A 15,915-nucleotide genomic window follows, 5' to 3' on the forward strand; every position below is an offset into this window, starting at 1 on the left:
TGAAGTCCTGAAATAGTAATGGCTACTCAGGCCAGCTGATTCTCCCTGAGCAGGAAAAGGGCCTCCTGTTGACAAAGGTGCCATTTTTTAATACTGAAAATCTGAATTGTTACACAAAAAAGAATATAGCTTTAGCCTGTGGTTGCAAGCCCTGGTCACATAAACACTCTGTATAGTTCAAATCACAGATGGTGATTAATTTATTTTAATTTATCTTTGTTCACAGTCCAAGATTATTTCATATCCATATAATATAAATGTTTAAGAACAAGTAAAAAGCTATAAGATATAGACTCTGATCTGTAAAACTAACCCTGTAGCTATGTATATAAACTAATACACATTAGATTTTCCCATAAAGTCTATTGTTTAGTATTAGTTTTTAAAACAATAATGTAGAGGATGGACATACGTATATGTATGGCTGAGTCCCTCTGCTCTTCACCTGAAACTGTCACAATATTGTTAATCAGTGATACCTCAATGCAAAATTAAAAGTTAAAAAAAATAATGTAAATATAATAGGTGTTTTCAAAAAATTCAGATATAAAAGCATATGATATAAAAACTTACTGTCATTATTATTCCTACTCCCCACAAGAAATAACCACTAAAAAATAATTTGTGCATTATTCCAGACTTTCAAAAGAGATTATAGATCTAATATGTATTGCATGAAATAAGTATCACATAACAAAGTATGGGTCATCCTATATATATATTGTTCCACAACTTGCTTGTTAAAATCGATTGGTTACATAATCTAAGCTGCTTATATTGTTGAAGTTTTAAAACAGAACACTTTAAGCTAGCAGCAAATATGATGAATTTTTTTAAAACTGAAAACATTTGGCTACATTGAACCAAATTGTTCCTATTATGTTGTTGCTGTTGTTATTTAGACACTGAGTCATTTCTGACTCCTTTGCAACCCCATGGACTGTAGCCCACCAGGCTCCTCTGTCCATGAGGATTTTCCAGGCAAGAATACTGGAGTGGGTTGCCATTACCTTCTCCAGGTGATCTTCCTGACCCAGGAATTGAACCTGCATCTCCTGCTTTGGCAGGCGGATCCTTTACCACTGAGCCACCACGGAAGCCCTGTTATTATCATAATAAGCTATTATTATCATGGGGGTGTGGATATTGCAAATAGTAGGTACTTTTAACATTTTGACTCAAGAATATTCCATTCAAAAGAAGTGGGTTTTTTGTTTTTGTGTGTGTTTGTTTTGTTTTAATAGTGTTAGAGCAATTCTAAAAGTAGTGTGGAAAGAGATAAATTATACCATAACTGGAATGGGCCAGACAAAGAAAAGCACCCAGTGTAAAGATCTCAGCAGGAAAAGATCTTGAGCTTCAAAGCAAAGCAGAGATACTCGCCTTTAGAAGTTAGGAACCGATCATTAAAGACTTCAGTTAGATGTCCTTGTCCTGGATGTTTGCCATGGGAAGTTTTAAAATAATACAATCCACCTTGTTGAGTGTCAGCACTGACATCATTTCATTAAACTCCTCCAAGTTATGTGCACTTTGGGATGTCCCTGTGAACTACTAAGGAAGGAGTCTGCCTCTCGTAATTGAGATTACGATGGCGCTGGGGAAGTCAGCTAGACAAGAGAGAGGGACACTGGAAAGAGAAAAACAGGTCCAAATCAGTGTAAAAGCTTGTTCAGAGAAATTAGCAGAGCAGATGGTTCATTATGTAGAATGTGCCAGTGATTGCTGTCCTGATTCTCAAGAAGTTTGAAAGAACGAAACCTCTGGCTCCCACGTTGGCTGGCAAAATGCTTTTCTCAGTTTCAGAAGCCCTTAGAATATAATAACGAGCTCCATTTTTAGAATCCGTGGTAGGCCTCTATCAAGAACACTGGATTGTTCTTTTGTTTTCACTGTATTCAATAATATATTTATTTAGTATCTGGATACTTTAAGCTCTGTATTTTTTCTTTAAATATAGATAAGCTAAAAAAGGGAAGCAGCCTTGTCATGTGCATGGGATTATGCTATACTCGAATAACAAACTTTGGAAAGCATATCCTCTCTAATTTTATATCCCCAAAATGTTTTTGGTCCCAGTTGGTACACCATCATGACAGTGGAGCCCTAATGTTTTGTCTTTAAATGCTTTACTTTTTTATACCATTTCTTATTTATGTCCTACATATAAGATAAGCGTATGTTTTGGTTTGTAAGGATGGTTCCAATTTACATCTGTTATCCTGGAGAAGTTATCGATAGTTCTCCTTTCAATTCTCAAAATGTCCTGAATTAAACAAGTACATGGTCACCTGATCTATAAGAAACATGTCATAGGATGAAATTTAAAATCAGAACCACCAAAAACAGAATTTGGGGTCCCAAAACAAGAAAAAGCTTTAGATATAAAAGATGCATTACCAGGCCATTGGGCCATATACTTATTTTGTCCTTTAAATTTGGCTCTGAGGTTCCCGGTGACTAGAACAAACCTGGATTACAGAATTGTTACTGTCTATCAAACTAAAAAATCATGCAGATTTTTTTTAAGAAAGGCAAAGTATTTCCTTCTTCTTATGCTTCTGTTTTGCTTTTAAATTGGTAGGTCAAATTAAAGAAAAAGCTCATAGATTTGAGAAAAAGACAAGATTGTAAACTATGTATTTCCCATTTAGGCTTTGACTCTAGCTACTGCTTATGAAATCTTCCATAAATAGAAAAATAAACATACGTACATTTCATCTAAGAAAATCAGTCCCTCATTTGACTGTGAAGTTTTTGGCTTCCTCATTTGGAAGTTTTTTTGAGGTATTGAGTTGGATGAATTTACAGATGGTCCCCAGTCTATGTTGGTTAGACTTAAGGTTTCTCTACAATGGTGCAAAAGCAATACGCTAGGATTCCCAGGTGGCTCAGTGGTAAAGAATCCACCTGCTAATACAGGAGACACAGGAGATGAGAGTTCGATCCCTGAGTTTGGAAGACCCCTGGAGAAGGAAGTGGCAACCCACTCCAGTGTTCTTGCCTGGAAAATCCCATGACAGAGGAGCCTGGCGGGTCACAAAGAGTTGGACATGATTTAGCAATTGAGCAGGAGCACATGCAGAAGAGAAAAAGTGCTTCAGATTTTGATTTTTGATCTTTTGTCAGGCTGCTAATATGCAGTATGATGCTCAGATAATGCTGGGCAGCAGCATCCACTGTACCTCCCAGTCAGCCATGCGATCATAAGGGTAAATAACTATTATGCTTCTAACCATTCTGTACCTAGATAACCATTCTATCGTTTACTTTCAGTATAGCATTCAATACATTATGAGACAGTCAATACTTTATTATAAAATAAGCTTTATGTTTGATGATTTTGCTCAACTGTAGGCTAACATAAGCATTCTGAGCATATTAAAGGCAGGCTCTTCAGTAAGTTGTGTATTAAATGCATTTTCAACTTTTAAGATATTTTCAAATTACAATGAGTTTAATCAGGACATAACCCCATGATAAGTCTAAAAAGATCTGTCTTTTGAAATACTGAGAATTGGCTGCTCTGGGAAAGCCATTAACTAATGACTGTATAGAGATCCAGTCCCACAGACTATTCATTTGACAAAGTTGTTAATGATTGCTAGTATGGCCCCTTGGTCCATCCCATCTAACCCTTGAATAGCCTTTCAGCATTCCTCATAATTGGTCATTAGACCCCTTCTTAAAACCTTCCAGATACAGAAAACACATTTACCTTCTCAGGCTGCCTGTTGTATCATTAGAAATTTCTTCCTAGTGCTAACCCTAATTTGTTGTAAGTAAACATAAGTGTTGAGGTTTTTGTTCAAACCCATTTGCAGACCAAAGTTTAACTTTCCTTATAGGTAGAATACACCTACAATGATCTTTGCAAAATTCTCCCAGAGCTTTGGCCATGCAGCATTGTGCGTTTTCTTTGTATGTATGATTCAGCTTGCCTGTGCTGAATACAGTTACTTTCATAGTAATTAGCAATTTCCATAAGTTCTTTCTATCCCTATTTGAGAAATAATATTTTAAAAGTATCTTAATAGTTGGAAAATGTGACTAATACTATTTCTAAAGTTACATTTCCTATAATTTTCAGTATTTGCCTATGGGAGAATAAAACTCCCACTCAGCTAAATTATTAAATTAAAACATGAATTTTTCCATGAAATTCAGTTGTCTAAAGCCCTCCCCATCACACAGTCCATGCAGATTTGGTAGAGATCCTATTGTCTAGGATATTTTTTAAAAGCTATATATTTTAAAGGGTGAATTTATGCTCATTCATAAAATACCATTTGCCTTCATACAAAAAGCAAACAAAGTCATAGAATGAGTTTTGAAATGGGAAGAGACCTGTGTCAAGGGCGGCGCTGTGGGAGGGAGGCCAGGTCACGAGCTTTGGGTCAGGAAGGCCTGCCTGGTTTCTGTGTCTCACTTAGCTGGCGTGGGAACTTGCCAGGTTAGTTAACATCCTAAACCCAGTTCAAGCAAAGGTTCAGAAACAAGGGTGTCACTACCTACTACCCAGGACGGCTGTGCACAGTCAGTGACACATCTTGGCAGGTGACATGGTGCCTTGTATGCTAGACCAGCTCAGGGGTCAGCAAACGTTTTCTGTAAAAGGCCAGATAGTGAATATCTTAGATTTGGGGAGCGTTGGCTGTCTGTCCCTACTATACAACTTTGTGATTTAGTGAGAAACATACGTTGATAATATGTAACATGTGGGTGTAGCTATATCCCAACAGAACTTTTATTTATAGACATGGAAATTTGAATTTCATATACTTTTTATGTGATCCAAAATATTCTTTTTATTTATTTCTAAATTATTTTAGAGTGTTAAAAACTATTCTTAGCTCACTAACCGTATGAAAACAGACAGTAGGCTGGATTTGGCCCATGGACTGTAGTTACAGACACTTCGAATAGCTTAACATTTACTGTGTGGGTGGCCATGTTCAAGTGCTTCAGATCTATTAACCAAAAAACCCTCACTCAGCCCCATGAAGTAGATATTAGCATCATCTCCCTTTTATGGATAGGGAAACTAAAGCTTAGAGGGATTCAGTGATTTGCCTAAGATTGCACCGTTGTTAAGAAACAGGGCTGGGGTTCAAACCTTCTGTTTCCAGAATCCGTATATAACCTTCAGCAATATTGCCTCATACATGAAGTGTTTTCTATGTGTGCTTTATTTTTTTAAATATCAGTTATAAAAAGAAATTTAAAAATGCTCTTTTGGCACTGGTCAGAGCAAGCAAAGGTGAACAGTGTTACTATGTGAAACAGGAAGCCACCTGCAAATGTTAACTGTTTGCTGCTCTTGTTCAATTTCAAGAGTCAGAAAAGACTTTTTATATAAGAGAACTGGAAGAGAAAAATCAACTGTAAAATAAATTATTTTCAAAAGGGAAGAAATATGAGTTACTTTCAGGCAACAGGTAAATGACCTGATGGATCCCACTGTAGTTAGTTGGAACATTAAAAAAAAAAAAAATTCCACGAAGTTTGTTTCAATTTGAGGAAAAAATTGAAGGGGATCTTCCTTATAAATGGAAAAACAAATTTTACAGCTCTGTGAGCCTGCTCTGTTATTCATGTGTCATCAGTGATATTTTATGCATAAAACTAGGTTGCTTTGGTACTGAGAGAAGAACTTGGTATCCAGGAAACCAAGACTGTATCTCTACATGGTACCAAAAAAGAAAAAGACAGGACTCGGGGCTGTAGCTCCTGGGTAATGAAACAGAAAGAGCACAGAGGGAGAATCTGGGAAGCTTGAATTTCAGTCTGGTCTCTGCTCTTTTGTTAGCTGTGTTACCTTGGGCAAAGTCCTGAACGTCTCTGAACTCTTGGTATAAAAGTACCTCACCTGGCTTTCCCTTGCACAAGATACGCGTGCGTATGGGCTAGTCAAGCCCACAAGGCAGATGTAAACCACGTGGCTTAATGGGGAAATAGTCATACATAGATGTTGCTGGATTATGTGCTGTTTTGCATCCCTAGATACAGCCTTCATGATAAATGACAATGAATACTTACCATACTCCTTATTGAACTCTTCACTTATAACAAGCCTTTCAGGTGAACGGTATCATCTGTGTTTACTTGGGCAGAACGAAGCTCACAGAGGCCAGGTAGCTCACACACAGTTACCCAGCTTGTGACTGCAAAGCCCACACTCTTACCTCCCTCTGCACAGTGGAGGGAACATGTTTATAAGAGCATCATACACAGGAAGCCCTTGCTGAGACTCAGGCACTCAGCAATACCAGTGAGACCTGACTCACCCGTACATCATAGCTCGGATGCAGTACTCAAAACAAACTGGATCAGATTGGGTTGGGTTGTGCTGAAATATGACGTCATAGTTGCTAACATTTTTAGGCATCTGCTGTGTGCACTCATTTTAGAGAAGAGGAAAACCGAATCTGTGGGAGGCTGGAACGTTGTCTCTAGTCTCAGAGTGAGGCTGGGGCCACGACGGGGAACCAGATCCAACTCTGGAGCTTTACCAGCTCTGCTAGACTGCCCTTGATTCTGTATTTTATGGTCATGGATAGAGTTCCCATTTCCCAAGTCCTAGTTTAACAAAAGAAAACAAAGGGAAAAAAAAAAACAAACCACTTCTTGTTGTCTGAATTACTCTGAAAGATTTACTCTAAAGACAAAAGGTAGAAATCTTTCAGTTTGAGAGGTGCCTTCGAGCAGCTACATATCCAGGCTGCTCTAGCTGTGGGTGGGTGAGTCTGATTTCCTCTGATTCTGTGATCTTCCCGTTTCTGTGATGCACTTGGCAAGCTGTTGACCGTTGGGAGATGGGTTATATAATTTACTCTCTGGGTCACATCTGGAAAATCCATGAGCGGGGTTGCATGCTGAGATTAAATTGTTCTGTGGTTCTTTGCAAGGCATCCTCCATACTCTTGTCACACACAAGTTAATGAAACCAGTACACTCTCTCCTGCTTCTCCTGTTAAGTTTAGTCAAAATATGAGCACATCCTATTCCATCTTATTTGTAAAACAAAACAAAAAACAATAGTCATGCAGGGAGAGAGAGAAAGAGAGAAGAGGGAAAGAAATAAATGGAAATGGAATGGGGCAAATTTTAGGATGGTCACCCATGAGAATACCATGGTACAGAGGTAGACAGGAACATTCCAAGTACTCATTTGTACCTTTTCTTCTTCTGTATCATTAAAGGAGTGTGGATGTTCAGGGCATGGAGGACAGAACATGACCTGATAGACCCCAGGTTTTATATTTCAAACTTTAAGTTAGATGCTCTCTCATTTTATCCTCAAAACTGCCTTACCTTATCAGAATGGTACTTTCCCATTCTGAACATGGAAGTGTTGAGGCTTGCAGACATTCAGTGACTTGCCCAGGGTTATACAGTTACTGATGTTGAAGGCAGAATACAAACCCAGTCCCCCAGAGCCCTTGTCCTGAGCACTTCACATTTGCCTCCCTCCAAGACAGGAAGCCACATTATAACATAAAACATTATAATACATTACAGAAATATAGTATAATACAGCCTGTGTGTTCTTTACCTTTCATCAGGCCCAAAAATGGTGGCAAGTATTGTGTAGGGCGCAGAATGAAATTTAAGTCCTGCAACACAGAGCCGTGTCCCAAGCAGAAGCGAGACTTCCGAGACGAACAGTGTGCTCACTTTGACGGAAAGCATTTCAACATCAACGGTCTGCATCCGAATGTGCGCTGGGTCCCAAAGTACAGTGGAAGTAAGTTCATCTGGGGAGGTGCCCACGGCTGCAGGCTGGCACAGGGTCCAGGCACGAAAGTCACGTCGTGTGGTGTTTCTCCTGTCTAGTTTTGATGAAGGACCGCTGCAAGCTGTTCTGCAGGGTGGCAGGGAGCACAGCCTACTATCAGCTCCGTGACAGAGTGATAGATGGAACGCCGTGTGGCCAGGACACCAATGACATCTGTGTCCAAGGCCTGTGCCGGGTGAGTCCCAGATGGCGCGCTCTTCACTGTGTTGTCCTGCTACCAAGCTGCGATGTGTAGCTTCCTTGATACAATAGCAGCTGCTTGTGTCTGTGCATTATCTCCAGGGCAGTGGTTCCTAAAGTGGGGTCCTCAGACCAGCTTGAGCACCATCTGATTCTCTTTTTTTCTTTGTTTTATTTTATTTGATTTTTTAAATTGCACTGTAATTGATTTACAATGTTATACGAGTTTCAGGTGTACAGTGCAGCGATTCAATTATATTTATCTGTGTGTGTATGTATATATATATATCCTTCCTTCTCTCTTATTGGTTGTTACAAAACATTGAGTGTAGTTCCTTGTGCTTGGGCTATATAGTAGGTCCTTGTTGATTATGTATTTTATATACAGTACTGTATATCTGTTAATCCCAAACTCCTAATTTATCCCTCCCAGCACTACGTGATTCTGATGCATGCCAAAGTTTGAGAACCACACTCTTCTGTGGGGGCCTGCAAGAAACTTCCCTGTGAGGAAATTATAATCGACACTATACACAACTTCTATACCTTAACCATTGTGCATAAGGTTAAACCCCAAAGCTTCCTGACAGCAAGTTTTAGAAATTGAATAACACTTCTGGCAGATAGTAAAGCATCAAAGCACTGATTTCTTGAAAAAAATAGTTTGGCACTATTTTCCTGTTCTCATTAGTCAGAAATCATTTCTTACACAGCCAGGCTCTAGGATGATGCATTTGTTCCTTGCAAGCAGTCCAGGGCACATTGAAGCTCCTCATTGGTAGGATTTGATAAAAGAGTCTCTGAACTTCACCCAACTCCTGACCACAGCTATAGTGAGGACTTCCTTGTCACTTCATGCTAGAGCAAAACATGGAGTTTCTCCTCAGAGACTGGTTCATTCGAAGGAGCAAAATAGATGAGAATGTGAACTCTGTCCTCCTGGTCTTCTGGTGGTTGCCACTGACGTTTTCAGACTCTAGTCTGCTCTGCTGCATTGTGTTAAGGTAGGAAGACAGTGAAGAGGCCGCTTGGAAGCTGAGGCCTCAACCTGGCAGCCTGCAGTCATGCTTTAGTCCTCCATTCATAGCCAGTGTTTAAACATAGGGGATTTCACATGAAATCAAGTTTTCAAGATCTTGGAAAATTGAGAAATGTCAACACTAGCCTCCTGTTTCTGCCTGGCAGCAGTATCCTGGATTAGACAGCGACTGCTACCTTAAGATGGAGTGTGAGCTGTTTAATGGGATAGCCCTCAGCCACTCCTTAATTTTTTTTTTCCCATTCCTGAGCTGTTTTTCTCATTTACTTTACTTACTTGTAGGCCAGTGCTTCTCAAACTTTAATTTCTAATTGAAGCACCAAAAATCTTATTTACATGCCAGGAAATATACTCTGACTCAGTGAATCTGGGTGGGGCCTCAGATTCTGCATCCCCAACATCATTTGGGATGCCCATGACTGCTGGTCCAAGGACCACATTTTTCCTATAGCAAGGATAAAGACTATTTGAGTTCACCACGCTTAAAAGTTTACAAAGACTTTAATTTCTTGTCATTTTGAATGCCCCTTTTTCAAAGAAACACATTACCAAAGAATTTATAACCTCTCTAATACTTACCATGTATTTCAACTGTTTTCTTTTTAAAAGCAAGCTGGATGCGATCATGTTTTAAACTCAAAAGCCCGGAGAGATAAATGTGGGGTTTGTGGTGGCGATAATTCTTCGTGCAAAACAGTGGCAGGAACATTTAACACAGTACATTATGGTAAGAATTTGTTCCTAAGAACTGTGAGAAGAAAAATAGTCAAACTGTTAACATTATTAACCACATGTAATATATAAAAGTATTTGTGTAAAACATAAAATCAGTCTTGTTAAGGTATATTACCCATCTGGCTATAAGACACCTAACAGTGAGAATTCTGATATATTCCTTTGTCACCACCCTTTACACCATGCTTAGAGAAAATGAACCAGTCTGTGGAATGCTCAATTTCTGCTCAATTCTTTTCAGGTTACAACGTTGTGGTACTAATTCCAGCTGGTGCTACCAATATCGATGTGCGGCAGCACAGTTTCTCAGGGAAATCAGAGGATGATAACTACTTAGGTGAGATGGGTGCCCCTACCTTTTGTAGGAATTCTGGTTCCTTTTCCCTATAGCATGTAGAGAGCTTTCAGATTTAATGTATTTTCATAAAAGACATTGATTTTGAAACTCATTATTTTATTTCTCCTTCATACATTATACCCTCAGTATGTTGATTTAAGAGTCATGTAGTTACACTAGTCAATATCAAGGAATTGATTCTGGATCTTAGAAAATAGAAATGCTCCAAATCAAATTTTGAAAGCACTAGCCTTTTAAGTTTAGCATAAAATCATTGCTATCTTTGAGTCATTAAAAAAGAAATCTGTCCTTTGAGTAACAGACATGCCAGTGTTTTCATAAAGTTGTTACTTAACTTAACCAATAGCAGATCACAGGTGGATTTATTCAATATTTCATTATGCCTGATCATTCCAAAAAGTTGTATGCTAGCAATATTTTTCTTAGGTCATTACTAACATGGCCCATCTTGCTATTCTGTAGGTTCTCCATCCTTCTCTCACCATGGACCGGATCATGATTAATTCAAATTTATTCCTGTTTTCTAACCACAACTCACCAGGAACTCTGTGTTCATTTTTTTTTTTTTTCAGTTGGTGGCTCATCCCAGTTCCACTTCAATTTATTATTTTGTAAACTTCCATAAATGATTAGGAAATTCACCCAATCATTTTTAATTTAAAAAAAGGACATGGGGACTGGGATAATGACAGAAAAGGATTGAGCTAGTCACTTAGCACCACCAGACTCTTCTTAGCTATGAAAAACAGCAGGAGTTGCACTTAAATCTAGAAGAAATCAGGGCAGTCTTGCTGGGCTGCCAATTTTTAAAAGAAATGAATGAATGGACTTTCTTATAATGCCCAGGCAGGGACTCTACTTATCCATCTTGAATACATCCTCTATAGAGGCTCTACAACAAATTCCTCTGTTGTAGCATTTTCTGCAGTGTCTCATTATTCATTCAGTCAGCCACTTATTTAATATGTGCCAGGCTCTCTCTGTTCTAGGCATGATAAACAAACTGAACAAAAACATTAACAAATAAAAATCTCTCTTTCCTTAGAACTTACTTTTTAGTGGGAAGAGATAGATGATAAACAATAACTTAATAGATAAGCAAACTATATTCTGTTAGAAGGTCATAAGTAAAATTAGAAAATAGAGGAAATCGGGATACTGAGGGTAGAGCAGGAACAGTAGAATTGAAAATACTTGAATTGTAGCAAGCGATAACAGATATCTGGGGAAGAGCATTCTAGGCAGAGGGAATAACCAGTGTGAAACCCTTAAAAGAGTAATGCGTCTGGTTTGTTCCAAAGATAGAGGGAAGCCAGTGTGGCTGGAGCTGTGTAAGCACAGAGGAGAGTCCTAGATGAATTTAAACACGTATCAGGACTAAATCAGAGAAGGCCATATAACTGTTGAAAGAACTTGAATTGTAAGAGACAAGGGTAGCTACTGGATATTTTGAACCACGGACTAGCATGATATAGTCGTATTTATATTTTCGAAAGAGTACCCTACTTGTTACATTCAGAATGGGGGGATGGCCAGGGGGAAGGGTACACAGGGTAGAAACAGAAAGACTGGTTAGGAAGTTATTGAAATAATCTAGTGGGTGGATTGAATATGGTATGTGAGAGAAAGAGAAGGCTCAAGGGTGACTCCACAGTTTTGACCTGAGCAGCTGAAAGAATGGAGTCACTATCAACTCAGCTGAGACTTCTTTCTTATATATTTATGTGACCACTGGTGTTTTAGGATCAGAAGCTGTGATTTTGTATCTTTAGCTCAAGATCTAAAGCCTTTACATAATATGAACTGAGTATGTGATGGCTGAGTTATTGAATAATCATCATTCACACCATCTGTACTGAGTACCTACCATTAATGGGGATGAAATTATGATGGAAATATATAGAATCTTCCTTCTTTTATTTGTTTATAATTTATTTCTTTCTTTATTTTTGGCTGTGCTGGGTCTTTATTGCTGTAAGGACTCTTCTGTAGTTGCTGAGAGTGGGGGGCTACTAGTTAGGGTGAATAGGCTTCTTATTGCAGTGGCTTCTTCTTGTTGCAGAACATAGGCTCAGGCACAAGGGCTTCGGTTGTTGTGGCACGTGGGTCAGTAGTTGTGCCTCCTGGGCTGTGGAGCACAGGCTCTATAGTTGTGGCTCACAGGTTTAGTTGCTCTGCAGCATATGGGATCTTCCCGAATCAGGGATCAAACCCATGTCTCCTGCACTGGCAGGGAGATTCTTTACCACTGAGCCAGCAGGGAAGCCCTCCTTCTTTTAACCATGCATGCTAAGTTGCTTTAGTCATGTCCAACTCTGTGCAACCCTATGGACTGAAGTCAAAACAGGTTCCCCTGTCTATGGGATTCTCCAGGCAAGAATACTGGAGTGGGTTGCCATTTCCTCCTCCACTTCTTTTAGGAAAGACTGTTAAATCTTTCTTGGAATCAGTTCTCAGTGGTCACATCACCTTTTCCACATCCTAAACACTCAAAGGAGTGGTGCCTTTTAAAACAGTTAACAAAGTTCTTGGGGATTCTTTTCAAATTATTTTTGGGGAATCCCACATTTTTCCTTCAACCACCGTACAAAATGGGTCAGGCATTTTTCTTCGTGGACTGGGTTATAAATTAGAGCCTGTGACTGCTGTGGTCTTACTACTTCCTAATTAAATCCAGCAGCATTGCATGCAGCCCCCTTTATTGGTTAATTTCCTGAGAGCCAAATGCCATGTTGAGCCATTCCTTTCTTCTCCTCAAAAAGGAAAAGGATTCTCCAGTGTTCTTCTCCTTCTGGGGAAAAATATCCTTTCAAGCAGTGGCCTTAGTTCAATTCATCAACCAGGTTGGGCACCTAAATTAGGGAGGACCTTCTGATATCCTTTTATGTCTCACTAGAGGTTTCTTAATCTCCTTGTAAAGAATGAAAGCAAAATTAAAGAAGCTTTGTCATCTGGGACGGGCAGTTTGAAGTAGTCATGGCTCTTTAATGGAATATTACGGGAAAGTTACCTGTTGGTCAAAGAACGTCTCTTTGGAAGCAAATGAAAAGTGCAAGCAAAGATGGCACGTCACAGTTCACCAAGTGTGAAGGTTAAGACCTCAGAGCCTTTGAACCTTACTGTGGTTTCTTAACAAGTTAGGAAGAGTATGATGTTGTTACCAAATCTGGCGTGTGTAAATGTTTATTCTCGGTTTGAAGGAAGGCACAGCAAATGCTCTAAGAAGATTTTAAAGCCCCCAATTGAGTCTTGCTGGAGTCCAGCCCCAGCTGTTTCGTTGCTAAGCAATCATCATCCTTATCCCTCATATTTTTCTTTAAGGTCAGTCAAGCCATACTCTTTTTGCATGTGTTGGTGAAGAAGCAATTTCCAGGAGACAGGGCCTTTGTAGCCGCCCAGCTCTGATGGGTGAAATGGGGGGGAAACCAACCCAGGAAATTAGCTCCCTAATCGCATTAGTGGGAGGTGGGGCAGTAGATGGTTGTTTTCAGGAAACTATTTGTTTCACAAGGTACCGAAGCAGAAAGCCTCCGTGTCAAAGGTCGTCCTTTCAACATAGACCCCTCCCTCCAGTTGGGTTAAAGCCAAGTTGCACCCAGTGCTGTCATCTTCGTATTTCTTTAGGAGAAAAAAGGAGTCATTTCCATGGTGTTTATTTGTCTCCAGGATACTAACCTTTGATGAATGGTGTCAGCGAGAAGACAGGAATCGATTCAGTTGGAGATAAAGCAGGAACTCCATTTCACTTGATGACTCCTATCTCCTTTCCTACTCACCATTTGCTGGGATAAAGAGCATGCAGTGAAGGGTGAAATGCCCCCAAGTCAGCACAAGCATGCGAGGAAGCCTGGAGATGTGGGAAAGGGTCCCCAGAATTAACCTAGGATAGATGATTGCCCTTTGAATACAGACAGAACTGGATTATCGCTTAATTTACAGAACCGGCCTTGTGACATCTCATTTCCCCCTTTTCATCGAAGCATCAGCTAGGTAGCTAGCCTTCAACTCCGCTTGAAAGCACTGGGTGGTTTTGCTGGCAGCACATCCTGCCACTGCCATGCGAGTGCCCGCCTCAGGAGGCAGCCTTGGGAGGCCCGAGGCGCCACAGAACCACCTCATCGCTAACCGGTGACCCACTGAGACCTGCGTCTTGCGTGACTGGTGGGCCTCGTGCTGCAGGAGCTGCGGGAGGCGAGGTTGTCAGAGGTTTATACTGACAGGAGGACAGTTATTTGGCTGAAAGCTCTCTGTTCTTCTTGTCACAAATATCGGGTTCAATCTGTCACTCGTTCTTTCAGCATCATTAATTGAGCACCTACTATGGGCCGGGATCTTTCTTAGACTTTTACAAAGCGCCTTTTGACTTTACTTAAGGAGGCTCATGCAATCTAGCAAAATCAACAACTTAATTTTTTTAAGAAAATCTATAGCTAAAGATATTTGCTTTCAATTTGCACATAAGGTAAAGAATGCCTGAAATCATTCACTGATTTCATGGACATTTGTTGGCCTTCTTCTTGAAAAAAACTGGTGGTTGACAGGCTCTGGAGATAGATTTCCGTGATTAGAAGTCACCTGGCCTCAGAAAACATTTTAATAATATTTAAGTCATGCTTTTCTTATCTATTAATTAAGCATCTGTAAAAGTGTGATGAGAAGACAGTGCATTTGAAGGCATTTTGATCTGCCAGCTACCAAATCCTATATGCATTATCTTGTTCAATATTTACAACAATTCTATAAGAAAGCTGGGCTTCCCTGGTGGCTCAGACAGGAAAGAATCTGCCTGCAACGTGGGAAACCCGGGTTCGATCCCTGGGTCGGGAAGATCCCCTGGAGAAGGAAATGGCTACCCATTCCAGTATTCTTGCCTGGAGAATTCCATGGACAAAGGGGCCTGGTAGGCTACAGTCCGTGGGGTTGCAAATATTCCAACAGGACTGAGTGACTAACACTTTCATTTTCACTTTATAAGAAAGCCGTTATCCAGAGGAAGAAACTGAGGCTTAGAGAGGTTGAGAAACTTCCCCGAGGTCACACAAGCAAAGTGGGACGAATTAAAATCCTTATGAGTCTGATTTCAGATATTATACCTTTAACCACTTCAGTTTATTGCCTCCACATAGAAAAATGTATAGCTGACCTGGGGATGAACATGACTGGAAGTCAGGGTTTATCAGTGGGAATGAATGGTGAGGTTGGAAGAATAGGTCAAGATAAGAGAGTGATGCTAAGGAGTTTGAACAACATTCTGTTGGTAGTAGGGACGATCAAATGATTTTGAATCAAAAAGAAACCAAGATCTTGGATTGCCTTTTTTAAAAGATTATGTTTTTAAAGGCTTTGTTTCCTGTGTCACCACTGTCTTCCCAACCATTTCGAGTGAAGGCATCTTACTGTTCCCTCAGGGCCAAGAAAAGGCTTATAAGGGTAGAAATTCTGGTAGGTGAAGCACTGCTTTAGGGACTAAATTTGATGCAGTTCATTCATGAGCCTGCAAAGAATAGTCTTTGCATCCGTATAGTGCCCAGTTGGGTGAACTCTGTGAGGTTCCCATGTCTACAAAAGCAAGCACCCTGCTGCCACTGAGGCACAGAGTCTGTTCAGAGCTGCATCACAGCCTTCATTCATTTCCACTTAAGAGTTCGATATCTAATTTCCCTAAATCCTCTCAACCTCTTCTGCATATGCATTGCTTCTGGTCTGCATGGTGAAAGACAGGTTAGGATGTGGCAGGTACCTGGGATAACTTGGCTTCTTCCCATCCCAGAACCAAGACAGATGTCACTTAAGATGCTGAGACAT

General features: G+C 40.0%; 1 protein-coding gene across 2 annotated transcripts in view; it reads left to right on the forward strand.

The window, feature by feature from the left end:
* ADAMTS9 (ADAM metallopeptidase with thrombospondin type 1 motif 9) overlaps positions 1 to 15,915 on the forward strand; it is a 164,393-nt gene that overhangs the window by 50,483 nt on the left and 97,995 nt on the right. For both annotated transcript variants that reach the window (XM_043885648.1, XM_043885649.1), the window contains exons 13-16: positions 7,566 to 7,747; positions 7,837 to 7,973; positions 9,627 to 9,744; positions 9,994 to 10,089. In XM_043885648.1, the coding sequence (XP_043741583.1) occupies positions 7,566 to 7,747; positions 7,837 to 7,973; positions 9,627 to 9,744; positions 9,994 to 10,089 (533 nt within the window). The remainder of the gene's footprint in view (positions 1 to 7,565; positions 7,748 to 7,836; positions 7,974 to 9,626; positions 9,745 to 9,993; positions 10,090 to 15,915) is intronic.

Source organism: Cervus elaphus, chromosome 24 (assembly GCF_910594005.1).
Source record: "Cervus elaphus chromosome 24, mCerEla1.1, whole genome shotgun sequence".
NCBI lineage: Eukaryota > Metazoa > Chordata > Mammalia > Artiodactyla > Cervidae > Cervus > Cervus elaphus.